The sequence below is a fragment of the Vigna unguiculata genome, chromosome 9 (genome assembly GCF_037176805.1).
Source record: "Vigna unguiculata cultivar grain cowpea cultivar isolate G323 ecotype 2 chromosome 9, ASM3717680v1, whole genome shotgun sequence".
NCBI classification, from domain to species: Eukaryota; Viridiplantae; Streptophyta; class Magnoliopsida; order Fabales; family Fabaceae; genus Vigna; species Vigna unguiculata.
The window spans coordinates 41,205,323-41,221,762 of NC_140800.1; the positions used below are offsets into that span (position 1 = coordinate 41,205,323).

General features: G+C 33.8%; 2 protein-coding genes and 1 pseudogene across 4 annotated transcripts; all 3 read left to right on the top strand.

Annotated features, from left to right (window-relative positions):
- The first annotated feature begins 4,438 nt into the window (after positions 1-4,438).
- On the top strand, positions 4,439-6,404 carry LOC114164347 (BIIDXI-like protein At5g11420; annotated as a pseudogene). The gene is made up of 3 exons (XR_014984736.1): positions 4,439-4,602; positions 5,060-5,560; positions 5,657-6,404. The product of XR_014984736.1 is annotated as a BIIDXI-like protein At5g11420 (transcript).
- Positions 6,405-9,358: 2,954 nt separating this feature from the next.
- On the top strand, positions 9,359-11,710 carry LOC114162159 (GTP-binding nuclear protein Ran-3). 2 transcript variants are annotated; one of them, XM_028045950.2, is made up of 8 exons: positions 9,359-9,532; positions 9,615-9,684; positions 9,864-9,920; positions 10,015-10,132; positions 10,431-10,520; positions 10,632-10,811; positions 10,903-10,980; positions 11,385-11,710. In XM_028045950.2, exons 1-8 carry the CDS (start codon positions 9,530-9,532, stop codon positions 11,452-11,454), a joined length of 666 nt encoding a protein of 221 aa, XP_027901751.1. In that variant the 5' UTR covers positions 9,359-9,529; the 3' UTR covers positions 11,455-11,710. The 2 variants fall into 2 exon arrangements, with proteins under 2 accessions (XP_027901751.1, XP_085523274.1); XM_085667148.1 differs by lacking the exons at positions 9,359-9,532; positions 9,615-9,684; positions 9,864-9,920 and having other exon boundaries at positions 9,981-10,132.
- A 1,577-nt stretch (positions 11,711-13,287) lies between these two features.
- Positions 13,288-15,823, top strand: LOC114162160 (GTP-binding nuclear protein Ran-3). The gene is made up of 8 exons (XM_028045951.2): positions 13,288-13,427; positions 13,506-13,575; positions 13,779-13,835; positions 13,940-14,057; positions 14,663-14,752; positions 14,847-15,026; positions 15,126-15,203; positions 15,497-15,823. Exons 1-8 carry the CDS (start codon positions 13,425-13,427, stop codon positions 15,564-15,566), a joined length of 666 nt encoding a protein of 221 aa, XP_027901752.1. The 5' UTR covers positions 13,288-13,424; the 3' UTR covers positions 15,567-15,823.
- The last annotated feature ends 617 nt before the right edge of the window (positions 15,824-16,440 follow it).

The window sequence follows — 16,440 nt, forward strand, 5'->3', positions numbered from 1 at the left end:
TTAATAAATTTGTAAGAAAAATATTATGTAATATAAAAAATTATAGTAATAATTCAAGGAAAAATGTGTCATAAAAGGATGCAAATTTGTGCGAGAAGGATTTTATCTAGAAAAATGATAGGTTCACAGTTTTGTTTGAAGTAAAAAAGAAAAAAAAAAACATGCGTTCACGATTTTGTCTACCAAAATTGAATGAACACAACTTTGTATAGAAAAATTGTACTTTCGCGATTTTGTTCAAAAAAAGTTGTAGTTCATAATTTTTCTGAGAAAAAAATGTACATTCACAATTTTTGTATATAAAAATTATTTATTTGTAATTTTGTCTACAAAAATTGTATGTTCATAATTTTGTCAAGGAAAAATGTACATTTACAACTTTTATCTACAAAAATTGTACAAGAAGTCATGTCTTTTCTAGTTTTGTTTGTCTCTTAGACAATTAAGTTTGTCATGTTTGTGATTAGAAATGTCGTTACTCCCAAATTATAAATGGCGTATAAAATATGTCAAGCAACTTCTTCTTAATGTTTATAGGATGTATGTTACCATAATTAACGAATCAGTCACCATTGGCCATTAGGTTATGTAGCAATTGTAAATATAAGTATTCTTTTGAACATCATGAGAGATCACCACATTGTCCATGATATAAAAACCAATCTACCTTCCTAATTTAAAATTGTCTATGATAAAAGAATAAACTAATCTAATTTCAAGTATTCCAACCTGTCAAAAACAAATCAAAACAATAAAATCAAATAGTGAAAAATCATAATCAACATCTAATCGCACCAATCAAATTAGAAATACACTCAAGATCGATCAAGATCGATAAGACTTCCATCAAGGTTTGTAATGTGACCAAGGTATATGTGGGGTAAAAAGAGAGAAAAATCAAGACTAAAATCAAAGGGAATTAATATACACCTATACCTAGGTGGAAAACCTGGAATTCAAGTGCACTTTTGGAAACAACATAACATCAAAATTTTCAATCAAGGCTTGTAGAAAGATAGCCGATAATTCCATTTTCCTAAGGTGACAAAGAGTGGGCCCAACATAGAACCCCATACAATCTAACGAGCACACGTAGCCACATAAGACTTGGTTTTCTCATGGGAAGTTTCAAAGCTATCTAGTGTGGTAGGACTTTCTTTGATGGATCATGTAGGTTTGAGTCTTTCATTCGGGCCATCTTGGTGGGGCACCTGTGGGCCAATGTGTATAAGTTTGGGTTGTCTCAACGTGACTCATTTGACGACTTAGTACATGGAAGTCACGACTCTTTATCGGCATTGAATATCAAATCTTTTCCATGTAAGCTGATTGTACAAAGTTTGTTTGTTCATTTGAGTATTGTGGATTGCAAATTTATCTTCACCTTTTGTTTTCTAAGTTGATTTTTATGTTCTCTTTCCGATGATCATGAATAGATGAGTCTGCAGGTAAACGTGATGTTAGGCATTTTATCTGGTATGAGAGTCAAGATATAATAGTTATGTATAAGTAAATTTTTTATATAATGTGTATTAGCAGTCTTCATTTATGAACTGATTTTTTTGTTACAAACTATAATAATAATTTATATTTTGTCTATTTATGAGAATTGTCTGATTGCTTAATATTAGAAATGTACGTTCTTTACAAATACATTTATTCGAATGTTGAGATGTTACATTAGAAACCAAAATTAGTTGTGCAAAACATTTTTGGAGTAAGAATACAAGACAATAAAAATTTGAAGCCTATAAATTAAATTTAACATAATTATTCTTAGATTTGAAAATTATGAAATGAATTATTTCTTAAAATGAAAACTTCTTCCTTATCAAGATGCTATCAAAATATAAAACAAATTTTTAATTTATCCTTTTTTTTAATTAAGATTTTTCTTTTGCAATAACGACCCGGGCAGGTTTATGTAAACGAGTGACATCTGTATATGAATTAATATTAATATATATCATAGTTTGTTCATTTAAAACGATAATAAAATATCTGTTACCAATGTAGATGAATTGAGTTTCGAACATGGTTGACGCCGTAATCCTCTCAAGAATTGCACATGCCATGTTTCTCTAGGGCGCAAAGAAATTGATGATATAAGGATTTTAATTTTTCCATGTCTTTTACCGGTTGCATTCATTTTTTACCCTCAAAGAATTTTAAGAGATAATTTATTTATATAGAGTATTTTAATTTTAAAAAATAATTATGTTATTTGGATAAAAAATAAAAAATAAAATAAATTTTGTAGTAGTAACTGAATTAGTTAAAAATACAGTTAGACAGTTACACTTTCTGATCTTACCTAAAAATTAATAATTTAAATTTTATATATTTTTTAATTCACCTGTTCTCAATACGTATTTTCTTATTACATCAATTTTAGATGAGTGGATAATGAATTTCATTAAGAATTAAATATTGTTGGAATAACTATTTTTTTACTAATGTTGATTATAATTTTGTTAATACATTATATATTTTATTTAAACTATTAAAATTATTTTTTATTGTGATAAATTATTATTATTAGGTTAAATTATTCATTTGGTCCCAATTTTTGTATGTAAATTTGAATTTGGTCCCTCAATTTTTAAAAGTGTTAACTAGGTCCGTAATTGTGATAATTTGTTCCAATGAAGCCCCTTCCGTTAAAATGGCAGAAACGGTGTTAAGAGCACAATGACGTGGGAATGTTAGACTGAAACGTGTCATCATGTCATTTATATTTAAATGCATTGAAAAACAATTAAGAATTGCAATATATAAGTGATTTACTTTTTCTCCGTGATGACGGTGTGTTTGGGGACTCTCATTCCACTACAACCTTTAGGTCACTGCAATAAATTCAAACTTGCTCAATTCAATTTCAATGCAAACAAAACTTTTGAAACAAAAGATTATTGTGCATTTATATATTGAAATTAGTTAGGTTAAGAAATTAACCAGTAGAAAAAGGCATGGCTGACCTAGAAGGAGGAGGTGAGGAACCAAGTGCTTCAAGTGGTTTCTTTTGGGTAGCAACAGACTTTTTAAGGGATGGCCTTGCAGCAATTCTAGAAGCATTTGATGGAATCTGAGAGCTTAGCTGATTAATTTCAGAAGCAGACTTAAGAAATTAAACTGAGATCGCAATTCCACTAAGAACACTATGATTTCAGTTGTTCGAACGCCAACTTTCCAGCAATGTGATCCCACACCCTCACGATTCTTCTGCAAACCCCTCCTTCCTCCAATTTCGACCACGAACACAAACCCTATAATAAACTCCAATTTGAAGCCTAACATAGACGCTCATCATGTTTTCTTACATATTAAATGCACACCATTTTTCGTTTTTTCAAAATTAATTATTTATTACAACATTTAATGTGCCACTTTACTGTTCAGTTCCGTTTAACATGCCCCACGTCATTGTGCTCTTAACGTCGTTTCTGTCATTTTAACGGAAGGGACTTCATTGAAACAAATTATCAAAATTAGGGACCTAGTTAACACTTTTAAAAATTGAGGGACCAAATTCAAATTTACATACGAAAATTGAGACCAAATGAATAATTTAACCTTATTATTATTATTTCTCAATAAACATCGTGTTATTCAATATTAAAGAAAATATTTTTTAACATATATAAATTAGATTTTTTTATTAACATCTGTAATAATTATTTTTTTTATCAAAGTATTCAGAAATTATTTTTTTTCATCACCTTATTAGTTTGTTAGTATTTTTTTTTTTCAAATATTAACTTCGAAAATTTTAGATTTTTTTTACTAATGTCAATTAGAAAACATTTTAGCTGACATTGATGAACAAGACAATTAATTAAAAAATTAACTAAAAACATAATAAAAACTTATGTCAATTTAATTCACTGTAATAAAAATAATTTCAGCTAACATCACTAAAAAAATTCTGTCAACATCGCTAAAAGATATCATCAATAATAGTTTTTTTTAATTATCAATAATCGTTTGACATTTACTTTTTTTTATATTTAATAATAATTGAAATATATAATTTAAAAAAATTAAAATTCAACACATTTAAAATTAACTTATACAAACAAAAGATCTAAATATAACAAAGATCCATTCACATTCCATATGCTTGGACTAGTAATAACTGTGAAATTCCTTACCTAAAGGTAAAGATTCAAGGTAGCATTTGAAAACTGCAAACTCCAGAAGTTTATAATATTACATACTATGAAGGACATTGAAGAGCATGTGATATTGAACAGCTTTTGTCTGCAACCTACACCAGAAAATATCCGAGAATCAGTTCATATTTAAATGTGAAAAAAGAAAGTCAGAATGAATGGCATATTTGCTATTTCACAAATGTGAAAAAAGAAAGTCAGAATGAATGGCATATTTGCTATTTCACAAACCTTGGTGCCTTTTCATAACAAAACATGCATATAAGGCCACAATAAGTTCCTTCTCTTCTGCTACAAGCTATTCTCTGGATTTTCTCTCTTTCTCTTCTAAAGATTTATCAGTTTCAGAGTTCAGCTAACATGGGAAAGCTCCCGTTTCTTTTGGCGCTCTTCTGCTGCTTCCATGGTGTTGCCTTCTCCTACGGGGATGGTAAGCTATACAAAACACAAATATTTTGATTAGATTCATTACAACAATGTGTTAAATATATTAGGAATCCAACCGTGAGTCTAAGTCTCACGTTGGTTAGAAATGATAAAGTAGAACATCATATAAAAATACAGACCCATAAACTCATTGTCTTAAGGTTTTAGGCTGAGAGTGGTGTCAATGTCTTATGTGGTTGCATTCAGGTCTCATTTGTGTTGTATCTCCCTAATAAAACTCTCTTTGTAAGCCTAACAAGTGTTATGAGAACCGAACACTATATAAGGATAAAGATCCATAAATCCATTGTTATAAAGACCCATAAATCCATTGTCTTGAGATTTTGAATTGAAAGTGATGTCAATACCTTATGTAGTTGGACTCAGGTTTCATTGGTATTGTATTTCTCCTATCAAACTTCCTCTATAAACTTAACAAAATATATTACTAATGGTTGCAGAATCAGTAGTAAACGGAGAATTTGAGCTGGGCCCAAAGGCTGGGGACATGAAGGGCACCGTGGTGACCGGGGGAGCCCACGCCATACCTGGGTGGGAGATCTCTGGCTTGGTTGAGTACATAAAATCAGGGCAGAAGCAAGATGACATGTTGCTTGTGGTGCCAAATGGAGCTTATGCGGTGAGACTCGGCAACGAGGCCTCTATTAAGCAAAAGATAAAAGTGGTGAAGGGAATGTTCTATTCTATCACGTTCGTGGTGGCACGCACTTGTGCACAAGAGGAAAAGCTCAACGTGTCTGTGGCTCCAGACTGGGTGGTTCGCCCAATGCAAACTGTGTACGGTGGAAATGGTTGGGATGCTTATGCATGGTCCTTCCAAGCAGATTACGCTCTCTCAGACATGGTTTTTCATAACCCAGGGAAAGAAGACGATCCTGCTTGTGGACCAATCATTGATTCTATTGCTGTTCATGCTCTCTACCCTCCTAGACTAACTACCAGTATGTCCACACTCAATCACTCACACTATTCAAATTCTAAGTTTGTGTTATGAGTTCTAATTTCAAAAATATAACATGTTTTCTTACACCCAACAGAGAACGTACTGAAGAATGGTGGGTTTGAAGAAGGACCATATGTGTTCCCGAACATATCATCGGGTGTGCTTATCCCACCCAAAATTGTCGACGTCAGTGACCATTCTCCCCTACCGGGATGGGTGGTGGAGTCCCTAAAAGCTGTTAAATACATAGACTCGGAGCATTTCTCCTGAAGGAAAAAGAGCCGTGCAGCTGATAGGAGGAAAAGAAAGTGCGATTGCACAAGTGGCTAGAACCGTTCCTGGGAAAACGTACGTTCTCTCTTTTGCTGTGGGAGATGCTGGTGATTCCTGCGTAGGGTCATTGGGTGTTGAAGCGTATGCAGGGAAAGAGAGTGTGAAGGTGCCTTACGAGTCCAAAGGCAAAGGTGGATTTAAGCGTGCAAGTTTAAAGTTTGTGGCTCGTGGTGTAAGAACGCATATTGTGTTCCTTAGCACCTTCTATACCGTGAGAAGTGATGACCTCGCTTCGCTGTGTGGACCTGTGATCGATGATGTAACCTTGATCAGTCTTCGTAAACCACATTTGAGAATTTGATAAACCGGCTTATGTGTATCAAATGCAGAATGAAGTTATATGAGTTATATGAAATAGAAGACAATTTGTGTCATAACTTGTCATGATCACAGATTGTGAATGTCAATAACTTTAATTCATGTTGATAAGTGACTTTCTTCATTGTTGAGTTCATTTGCTACATACACTTTGTATTTCCTTTAACCATTAATTGAATTATTTGGTGTCATCATGCCTAATTTTGTGGGTTTTAATTGATTACTAATTTGATCGATTACAAACTTTGTAAATAATAATAGGGTTGGTTTTTCATTGCGCAAAATCTTTGAAAAGGATAACCATTTAGTGCATTTCTCCTAAGCATATCTTTGAAAACATTTGAAAGTTCTCAAGTTTAATTTTTTAAACCCAAAACCATTTGAAAGTTATCAAGTTTAATCACTATGGAAGGAATTTGACCGCGGTTATTTTGACCTTTTGGCTTCGGTTTTACACTCGAGGCATATACTGACGAGGTAAAAAAGATATGTTTATCCCTCGGTTATAAACCGAGGCATATGCGAGGGTTACTGCCTCGGTTCTGGAAGGAACCGATGCCTAATGCCATACGGCTCGTCAGGCTCGTTTGGGTCGTTGGGCCTGTCTGAATCATTGGGTCTGTTCGGATCGTCGGGCCCGCCCAGGTCATCGGCCTGTTCGAATCATTGGGCCCGTCTGGGTCGTAGGACCTATCTGGCTCGTCGGGCTCGTTCGGGTTGTTGGGCCCGTTTGGGTCATCGGGCTCGTCCGTGTTGTCGGGCATGTCCGAGTTGTCAAGCCCGTCCTGGTCGTCGGGCCCATCTTGGTCGTCGAGCCCGTCCTTGTCATTGGGCTCGTCCGAGTCGTCAAGCCCGTCCGGGTTATCAGGCTTGTTCGGGTCGCTTGATTTGATTTTTGACTATAGCTTAATGTAGTATTATTTGGGGGGCTAACCCACCTTAGCCCTAGCCCTAACCCACTAGAAAGGGGGCTTTGGGGGTTGGGGCTTTTTTTTGGCCCCCTCATTTGGGGGCCCCCTAAAAGGGGGCTTTATGAAGAGTGGGTCAGGGCTGGCCCATGGGCTAGGGGCCAAATTGACACCTCTACCTAATGGGTATCACGAATTTAAAAAAAAAAAAAATTCTGACGCACCCTCCCTCTCTGAAGTTATGGTTTCCTTTCACCGACTCTGGTGCCGCACACCACGTCGGCAATCTCAGCACCATCCTCGTCGCTTAAATCCTACGCCGCATCGAAACTAACGCGAAGAAGACGAACAGTGGCGCGATTTCTTTTTAACCCTAAGAAGACTTTGTCTTGGTTGATTTTAAACCGAGACATAAACATCTATATGCCTCGGTTACATTCAACCCGAGGCATATTCCACTCGAAAAGCAATCAAATATGTCTCGGTTATAAGAGACCCGAGGCATAAACATCTATCTGCTTCGGTTATAGGAGATCCGAGGCATAAACATTTATCTGCCTCGGTTAGATTTGACCCGAGGCATAAAAGTCTGTCACCTGTTTAAAAATATCAAAACAGCGGAAAAAATAAAAATTTTAGGGAGTTTATGCCTCGATTGTACAACCGAGACATAAAAATTTGAAAAAATTACAAAAATGTCACCGCATCTTCTTATATTTTGTTTGTGCATGAACCTATATATATTGGACGCTGTAAAAAGTTTATTCTGGAGTGAATTTTTTCCTCCCCATACCAATTAGTAGAACATGAACAATAAATGAAGTGATGTTTTTCTTACAATTGTTGTTACCAAAGTGTGTTATAGGATTGGAAGGCAATGCAAATATCCAAAACGAGATAGATCGATAACTATCCAAAATTATATTTTAATTAAATTTTGACAATAACACTTTCATAGGATGAAAACAGAGTTTGGTTTAATTTAAGAAGAGAAAAGAAAAATTCGATATGACTTGAAAAAAAACTTCTGTACAAATTTGTCAAAAAAAAAATAAAATTGTGAAAGTATTAGAGTCTGATATATATACAACTGAGTGACCTCTTATTTATAATCCTGAAAACAACATTACAAAAATAACTTCTTTCGCATCTTTGTCCAAGACCCACAACTAATGTATAAAAGGACAATAATATTTTTTAACAATAAAATAATTGATACATTCATTTGATATTATTTTTTTTTCTTTAAAGATATAAAAATGCAATTTTTATTAATATTTTATCTTTGATGTAAGGATAAAAATAATTAAAAAGTGAACTTTTTTGTATTTAGAAAAAAAAATATTAAAAGATAATAAATGAGTGTATGTTGTCCTGTAGAAAATTATTTTCCTACCATATAAGCTGTCAAATGAATGTCATAAGACAAATTATTTGACTAAAATAATTTTCTTTAGATATTTTTTTTTCCATTTGCATATTAATTAAATATTAATTTTTAAATATTTATTCAGATAATTAAACATTGTATTATATATTATTATAATAATACCAATTTCAAAAATATTTTGCTACTACCTTTTTTCAAAAAACTTTACACACTTTTTAGAGACTAATCAATTTATAAGATAAGATAAAGAAAAACCTTTTTTTTCTTAATCAAATCATTATCCATTTCTCATGTTTTAAATCTAACAATGTTTCAAAATTCATAAACTTTAATAATTTATTAAAAAAAGAGAAAGTGAAGATCACAATCTATAAATCATGTCATTTATATAGATGATAAATTATGATCGTGAACAATTTGTTTGAACTAATCCTTGTAATAAGGATGAATGAGGTTTTAAAGCTTTTTGAATAGATTAGAAATATATCTCGAAACAATATTCAAATTTTGAAATGGCTTAACACATTGTTGGTTGAGTTTAATTGAAGGTAATACTTGTTATTTTAATAATGTTGAAATGTTCAATCGAGTTTAATTTTTTCTGTTAATTTTTATAAAGTAGTTTATGCAGTTGTTATTTTACCCTATTAACATGCTGAGTTGTATGATGAACTTAAAGTTATTAATATTATTGTTTGTTTTATATAATAAATAAATAAATATGAAGAAGCAGGGGTTGGATAGGCAGTGGCAGTAAGTAGGATAACGTGCAAAAGCAGTTGTGGGGGTGGTGATTTGAAATTTGAAAATGAGATTGAATCTGTAATTTAATCCAAGGGTGGAGAATGCTGCGTCATGTTGACGCTGGAAGAGAAGCTCTTACATCTACCTATAAATAAGCTTGAAAACCCTTGCCCTTATAAAAACCCTTGCTCCGTCTCTCTTCTCGAACTCCTTCTCCTCACTGCTTCAAAACGACGCAGTTCTACTGTCCACACCAACAAACCCTCTCTCCGTTATGGTATGATGCTATGTTTTCAAAATCACTTGTTTTTTAAATTTTCCTGTAGAATCTTGATTCAAATTGGATCTGTCATTTCTAGGCTTTGCCCAATCAGCAAACTGTGGATTACCCAAGTTTCAAACTCGTAATCGTTGGTGACGGTGGCACAGGTCAGCTTTTCTTCTTTTTTTCTCACTTATTAGGGTTTGCGTTATTTCGCAATCGGTATTGTCTGTCAGGTTTTTGGTGTTCTTTTGTAATGATCTTGGTTCTTTCTACAATAAACAATTTCGGTATCGACTTATTCATCGACTTATTCATTACTGAAAGTTTTCGTCTTTATTTACAGGAAAGACAACGTTCGTGAAAAGGCATCTCACCGGTGAATTTGAAAAGAAATACGAACGTGACAATCTTTTTCCTTATCATTTATTCTGTGGCTATTGATTTGTGCTTGTATGCGATTATCTCATTTGTTGTCATGGTTTTGTCCCAAACAGCGACTATTGGAGTGGAGGTTCACCCGTTGGATTTTTTCACTAACTGTGGAAAGATTCGCTTCTACTGTTGGGATACTGCAGGGCAAGAGAAGTTTGGTGGTCTCAGGGATGGATATTAGTAAGTTCCTTTTTGGTTTCTGCGTGAACTATTGGCAACAAGAACAGTAGACTCTTTGGAATTCATTATGGCATGTGCGACTTTGTTATTTCGACGTTTACTTGTATGTGATGTGTGTGATTATCTGCACTCAAGGGGGGAAATGTGATTTTTATATTCAATGTTTAATTTGTTTACTTGGAAATGTCCATGTAATCTTTTATTCTACCGTGATATAAAACTCCTAAGCTTTTCTCTCTGTGTATGTTGATCACTCTATGTGCTTTTAACACGGTTCCTTATATTCTTTATATTGCAGCATTCATGGGCAATGTGCGATTATCATGTTTGATGTTACTGCCCGATTAACATACAAAAATGTGCCTACTTGGCATCGTGATCTTTGCAGGTTCGTAAATGAAGACCTCTAAACCATTTTGAATATGTTGTCTCTAATTGTTTTGGGAATTGTGTTGTTTATTTGACACCTTGGGCAATTTCTGCCTAAATGATTTTTCAGGGTATGTGAAAACATCCCAATTGTTCTTTGCGGTAACAAGGTTGATGTCAAGAACAGGCAAGTGAAGGCAAAACAGGTTACTTTCCACAGGAAGAAGAACTTACAGTACTATGAGATCTCAGCAAAGAGTAACTACAACTTTGAGAAGCCATTTTTGTATCTTGCTCGTAAACTTGCAGGGTAGAGCCACTGAACTTTCATTTTATAATTTCTATTGATTTACATTTAAAAATGCGTAATAACTTATATTTTGCGACTGTCATTTTTGCAGTGATCCTAACTTGCACTTCGTAGAATCTCCTGCACTTGCTCCACCAGAAGTTCAAATTGATTTAGCTGCACAGCAACAGTAAGTCAATCTGTCATGACCTATATCGTTTTTCCGATTCCATCACACTTTTATTTGATTGATGTTTTATGGTTGCCAATTTGCGTGGAGTTGAAAATGCTTTATCAAAGTGGGATTGTAAAAAGTGAGTAGAATTGTAGGAAAGAGTCACTCCCATAATGTTAAGTTCAATTAATCATGGGTCATGGGAACTGTTTTGTTTCGCATACTCCTTCTCTGTCAACATTAACATCCAAACAAAGTAAAATAATTTAAGCTCAATGTCGTTCTTATATTTTTAATTCCACAAATGCATTGCTTGATTCATGAAGGTCTCTGTAACATATTGTTGTTCTCATTTGATATGATATGATTGTTTCTTTCATCTTAAATTTCCTAAATTTATGTATTGGTGACTTTTGCAGGCATGAAGCTGAGCTTGCTGCAGCTGCCAGTCAGCCCCTTCCTGATGATGACGATGACGCTTTTGAGTAGAGAACAAACTAGTGTAGTGTGTTCATGGAATGTCATCCTTATTGTCGGTTTTCTATGCTACTGAAGTGATTTGGGGTTGTATTACATTTTTGGATTTGAATTCGATATCTGAATTCAGTTATTATCCGAGATCGGTTGCTTAAATTTAATGTCTTTTACTATATTGTGGGTGTTAGAAAGATGTGGATTGATTGTTTCAGACAATTTTGTCTTTTTAATTAATATACGAGGCTGTATGCGATCCCATTTGTTGTCATCCAACAAGAGTGAACAAAGTGGTTGCTTTTCAAATCACATTTATTTGAACTTAAAACTAATTTGCTTTGTAGTGGTGGTACATTGGTCCCTAATATTAATTTCATTTATAGCAGTAAAAATAATGGGCCTCGGTTTCACATAATATAAACGAAGTTATTTTAATGCTTTGGTTTTGATTGCATTTTAGATTGGCATAATTGCATAAATAGGATTTCCAGTGCCGTTTTTCTCTAACGGCACGGCCCGAAGGGAGTTCAATTCAAATCTTTATACCTATATTTTAACTCAATAAATAAAGTACCTGTCACACAGCTTTTTTAGCAATTTGAATTTTTTGTAATGCTCACCCTTAAGCAATACAGTACAAACCTAAAGAATTATTAAAATAGAATAAATTGGTATAAATTATCAAGGGATTGAAGTTTTCAACAAAGACATAATTAACTGGTATTGAATTTTTTCAATCTAAACAATATGAAATCGTGTTAAATATTTTTAAATGACTTTGTTATTAATTGTGATTATTTTTAGCTAGAAAAAGATTGCTTCAATAAAAAAATGGTTTATAAACAAAAAACTCCGACATTTTATCTCATGACCTGTTGTTCATTTCATGTTACCTCAACTACATTTTAAATCGATTATTAGTAGGTTTCTCTGTCCAATCTCTTCTCTTCATAGCAAATCAAGAGGATTTTGATATTAATAATTTCTTCTTCTATTAGTTTCGTTGTTAACCTTTTTTAGTAAGCTTTTTAACTATAAAATAAATTTATTAGAGAGTATATCCCTAGTTTAGTGCAAAGAAAACAACAGTGAGAAATAAAAAAAATATTTATATCTTGTGGGCCGTTTGTGGTTGGAGGAGTGTTGGCCTGTGAATGTAATTAATTACGGTGCTTCTTCTTGCACCTCCATACTTCATTCCTGTACCTCCATAGGTCAAACAAAAAGACTATTTTACCCTATCTTTTTCTTACCATCTTCTCCTGCTGCACACATACCACAAAATAACATTCAGTCTCTCCCGCTCCTCATCCTCTCCACTTACACCCACTTCCCCTCACCATCATCGTCTCACCTATTTAATGTCGCCGCCGCACTCTTCCTTTGTTGTGAGTGGCGCAAAATTGATCATGAAGAGAGAATAGAGGTTTGTCAGAGATGGAAGCCATGGAAGAGTGCTGATCAATTTTTGGAGAGCAAGAAAGCAATGGCGCCAGCGACGCCAGCAACATCTCCGGTAAAGGGCACCGCAGCGCCGCTGACGGTGGAAGGAGAGATATGGCCGTGGCATGTATTATCTGGGACATAAACTTTATATTTTGGATTTTACAATTTCAAATGTAAAACAGAATAAAAAACTGCGATAAAAAATATATAATCTGTAATATAAATTTTATATTTTAAATTGTATATAATATAAAGAAAAATCTAAATTATATAATTTCAAACTCAAAATAAAAATTAAAATTTTTAAATATATAAAAGTGTAAGAAGAACTATGGAGGTGCAATAATAAGTATGTAATTAAATATATTTGGAGCCCATTTAATTGAAAAGTAGTATTAGACCGAAAAAGCGAAGTCCAGTTGGAAGAGGTGCGTGAGGTTAACGCTAAGAGAGGGACTTGGAAGAAACGCGAACTTTTATAAACCCTTGCTTCTCTTTCTCTGTCCCTCTTTCTCTTTCTCTCAGTCACAGCTTTCACCATGGTTATCCCTCTTTTTCACTCTGTTTTTTCTTTTCTCGTTTTTTTCTGTGCATTCGATTAACTAATTTTTGCGTCGCAGGCTTTACCTAATCAGCAAACAGTTGACTACCCGAGTTTCAAGCTCGTCATCGTCGGTGACGGTGGAACAGGTGAATTACCGCTTCCTTCTTTTCAGTGATCTACTTACATTCTTTCTTAATTCAAAACCGTTAGGCGTAGGTTTTGGCGTTATTTCGTAATAGGTATTCTTTGTCAGGTTTTTCGTGTTCTTTCATAACGATCTAGGTTCTTTCTACAATAAACAATTTCGTTATCGACTTATTCATTACTAAAAGTTTTCGTCTCTGTACAGGAAAGACAACGTTCGTGAAAAGGCATCTCACCGGTGAATTTGAAAAGAAATACGAACGTGAGAATCTTCTTCCTTATCATTCTGTGGCTAATGATTTGTGCTTGTACGTTCTTCTTTATTTGCGATTACCTCATTTGTTGGCATGGTTTTGTCCCAAACAGCGACCATTGGTGTGGAAGTTCACCCGTTGGATTTTTTCACTAACTGTGGAAAGATTCGCTTCTACTGTTGGGATACTGCGGGGCAAGAGAAGTTTGGTGGTCTCAGGGATGGATATTAGTAAGTTCTTTTCTGGTTTCTGCGTGAACTATTGGTAACAAGAACATTTGGTATTCATTACTTGAATATGATTTTTGTGATCATCTGCAATCTTAGGGGGAAATGCGAATTTGTTATATTGTTTAGTGCTTATAATGAAATGGCATTCTTTCTTCTGTTTGCATGTTGCGAGCTCTCATCATCTATGCGTTTCTGGCTTCTCACATGAGAGTTACTGCTTTGGATGCCAAAATTGTATATTTTTTATTTGTTTTATCATATTGTTTCTTTGGCATTTCCATGATTTTTTTACCATCGGCATTGAGGTTTTTTCCGTGAAAATTACCTGGCCACCTGCTTCTGTACTGTTAAATCTTTATGGGGATGACTTCGATATGTAGGAAATCTAGCATTTAATTTGTTCTTTTTGGATATGTTTATGTAATCTTTTATTCTACCGTGATGTAAAACTCCTAATCTTGTCTCTTTGTCTCTCTCTCTCTCTCTCTCTCTCTCTCTCTCTATATATATATATATATATATATATATATATATATATATATATATATATATATTTTGATCCCTCTGTGCTTTTAACACGGTTCCTTATATTCTTTGTACTGCAGCATTCATGGACAATGTGCGATTATCATGTTTGATGTTACTGCCCGGCTAACTTACAAAAATGTTCCTACCTGGCACCGTGATCTTTGTCGGTTCGTAAATGAATTTGTTAAAGATTGTTTATCAACTTCATATAAGTTCTGTTTACATCAGATCTGGTCATTTTCTGCCAAATTGATTTTTCAGGGTTTGTGAGAACATCCCAATTGTTCTTTGTGGTAACAAGGTTGATGTGAAGAATAGGCAAGTGAAGGCCAAGCAGGTTACTTTTCACAGAAAGAAGAACTTGCAGTACTATGAGATCTCTGCAAAGAGCAACTATAATTTTGAAAAGCCATTCTTGTACTTGGCTAGGAAACTTGCAGGGTATCTCCAAAACTGTTAAATTTATTTGCTGTCCATATTATAAGACAATTACAAACTTAATGCATTTCTACTAAAATTTTACTTGTGTCAATTTTGCAGAGATCCTAACTTGCACTTTGTAGAATCCCCTGCGTTGGCTCCACCAGAAGTTCAAATTGATTTAGCAGCCCAACAACAGTAAGTTACCTGTCCCTAAGCAAACTGATTCTTTACCAGTAATTTAGTTTTTAGTCACGGCTTCTCTTGGATGATAAAGTAGGTTTATAGAACTGCATGGTTACATTTTGAATTTATGGATGTCCTAATGATTTGTCGTGGATTATGTATTTTTTAAGGCTTTAATTTTAGTTTCTATAAAAAATGATCACAAGTTATTTCATAGCGATCAGACTAATATTAATACTGTACTTCGTCATCCAGAATTTTTCGTTTTAGACTATTTATGATGTTTGAATTGGTGGCTTTTGCAGACACGAGGCTGAGCTTGCTGCAGCTGCTAGTCAGCCCCTTCCAGACGACGACGATGATGCATTTGAGTAGTTGTACGTCTGTTTTCTTCCGTAGTGACCGGTATTTGTGTATGCTACAATATATGTTTTTGGGGTTGTGTATTATTGACATTTTTGTTCGTGGATTTGAGGTTTCAAATTCAATCATTATGAGGTGTTTTTGATTTTTTGGTTATAACGTTCGGCGTTCCGGTTGTTCAGTGTGTTTGACGCCCGACAAGATATATTTTGCACTTGTGGTACGTTTTTGCATCTCAGTTACCTTCAAGAAAGTTTTTTATCCAGTAATCACTTGATATTTTATCTTTCAAGCTAATCTGGTAAATATTTAAAACAAGTTATTTTGTGCTGAATTTTGTTGGAAATTCGAAATGTCTTGTTTTTATAGAACTAGTTATTTGATAGTTATACATGTCTTTTTTTTATCACATACAACATGGGAATAAAAACAGATAAAGGTAAAAGAAGCGTAACATAGACACTTAACAAGATATTGAATTGAAGCCTTTTATTTACAATAATTGGTTCTCTTTTTCTGTTGAGTGAGTATAAGCTTTTTATACTCCATTTATTATTCTTTGGTTCTAACGATTACTGTCTAACCTACTCTAGCTTGCTTTTACGTGAATTTAGACCATACAAAAGTTAAATGGTTAAGGAAAAAATACTATAAATATTATGACTGCTAACTCAAATTTTAAATATCTTGTATAAACAAACTATACTCCCAGTTCTCATTCGTTATCTGTAAGAGCTAAACTTTTATCTTCTGTGACTATCGTGCCAATATGATTACAAAGGACACTGAACTCGAGTCGTGACATTCACTAACCTTTCATACGTTACTTCGGAAGAAAAATTATTTACAAATAAAATGTTGACCAAAGATATGAACCAACTTCACG